The following is a 1,157-nucleotide window of genomic DNA, read 5'->3' on the forward strand; positions in this document are numbered from 1 at the left end:
AAGGAGCCAGGAGGAGGCGAGGAGAGCCGAGAGGAGCTAAGAGGAGCTGACACAAGGAGCCAGGAGGAGGAGCCGAGAGGAGGAGCTGACAGAAAGATCTGAGGAGAGCAGAGAGGAGGAGTCGAGAGGAGGAGGCGAGCGGAAGGTTTAGATTCCGAAGAAGGGTGCGTGATCTGCCCACAAGGTGCTGCAGCGACACCCAGTGGCCACTGACTGAACTGCAGCCAGATTTGACATGAAAATCAGATCAGATCAGATTAACTGAACATTAATCAATAAAACATCAGCCTGCATGAGAGGAAAATTCACTTTTATTATGTTGAATGTAAAAAAGATAAAAATTCACTTTGTAAAAAAAAAAACAATCCCTTCAAAATAAAAGCTCCAAACAGAGTCAGTCATTAGATCAATGAATCAAACATTTCCTCTGATAAGTCACAGCATGAATATTCAAACTAAACTTTATTCAGACTAATTTGTCTTCCAGTGTCAAACAGGACGTCTGCACTCATTCAAATGTGACCAGAAACTATTTAAAGGGCCAGTCTGTTAATTTGACCTGTCATCCATCAGTCTGGTTAAGGGTCAGAAATGGACCACAGTCCAGGAGGAACCAGAACCCAGTCCTGACCCAGTCCCCGAGTCTGGGTTCTAAGAATGACGTCCAGACTGAGTAGTTATGATGATGATGCTTGATCAGGTAGGATCTAAAGGCCTCTGAGGTGAAGCAGACGTAAAGGCATTTAGGCACAGAGCAGAAACATCAGACAAAACGCTCATCAGGAAAACTTCACATTCAGTCAGACAATTATAGGAAGACTAAACTGCAGAACAGTATGAAGGCACACGTGACAGCCGACACCTGCTCCAGAACAGGTGGTTTAGGCTCCGCCCCCTGCAGGTCAAGGGCAGCTGACTTCAGTAGGGGAATTTAACCTTTTCAATGTCTGAGATCAACGTCCGGGCCAGATAGATCCCCACCATCTGTCAGCAGAGAGGAAGTGATCACAGGTTAGTATTGGTTACTATCAATTCTATTCAGTTTATTTCTATAGCTCTAATTCACATCATGTCATCTCAAGGAACTTTCCAGTTCACCAGATTGACTCTTCAGCAATCCCTCACACTAAGCATGCTTGTAGCGACAGTGGAAAGGA

At 44.9% G+C, this 1,157-nt stretch overlaps 1 protein-coding gene across 1 annotated transcript in view; it reads right to left on the reverse strand.

Annotated features, from left to right (window-relative positions):
* Positions 1–294: 294 nt before the first annotated feature.
* Positions 295–1,157, reverse strand: part of tspan14 (tetraspanin 14) — a 15,183-nt gene continuing 14,320 nt past the window's right edge. The window contains exon 9 of the mRNA XM_015400271.1: positions 295–984. Coding sequence (XP_015255757.1) covers positions 919–984 — 66 coding nt within the window. The 3' untranslated portion in view covers positions 295–918. The remainder of the gene's footprint in view (positions 985–1,157) is intronic.

The sequence above is a fragment of the Cyprinodon variegatus genome, unplaced genomic scaffold (assembly GCF_000732505.1).
Source record: "Cyprinodon variegatus isolate N-32 unplaced genomic scaffold, C_variegatus-1.0 Scaffold1090, whole genome shotgun sequence".
NCBI lineage: Eukaryota > Metazoa > Chordata > Actinopteri > Cyprinodontiformes > Cyprinodontidae > Cyprinodon > Cyprinodon variegatus.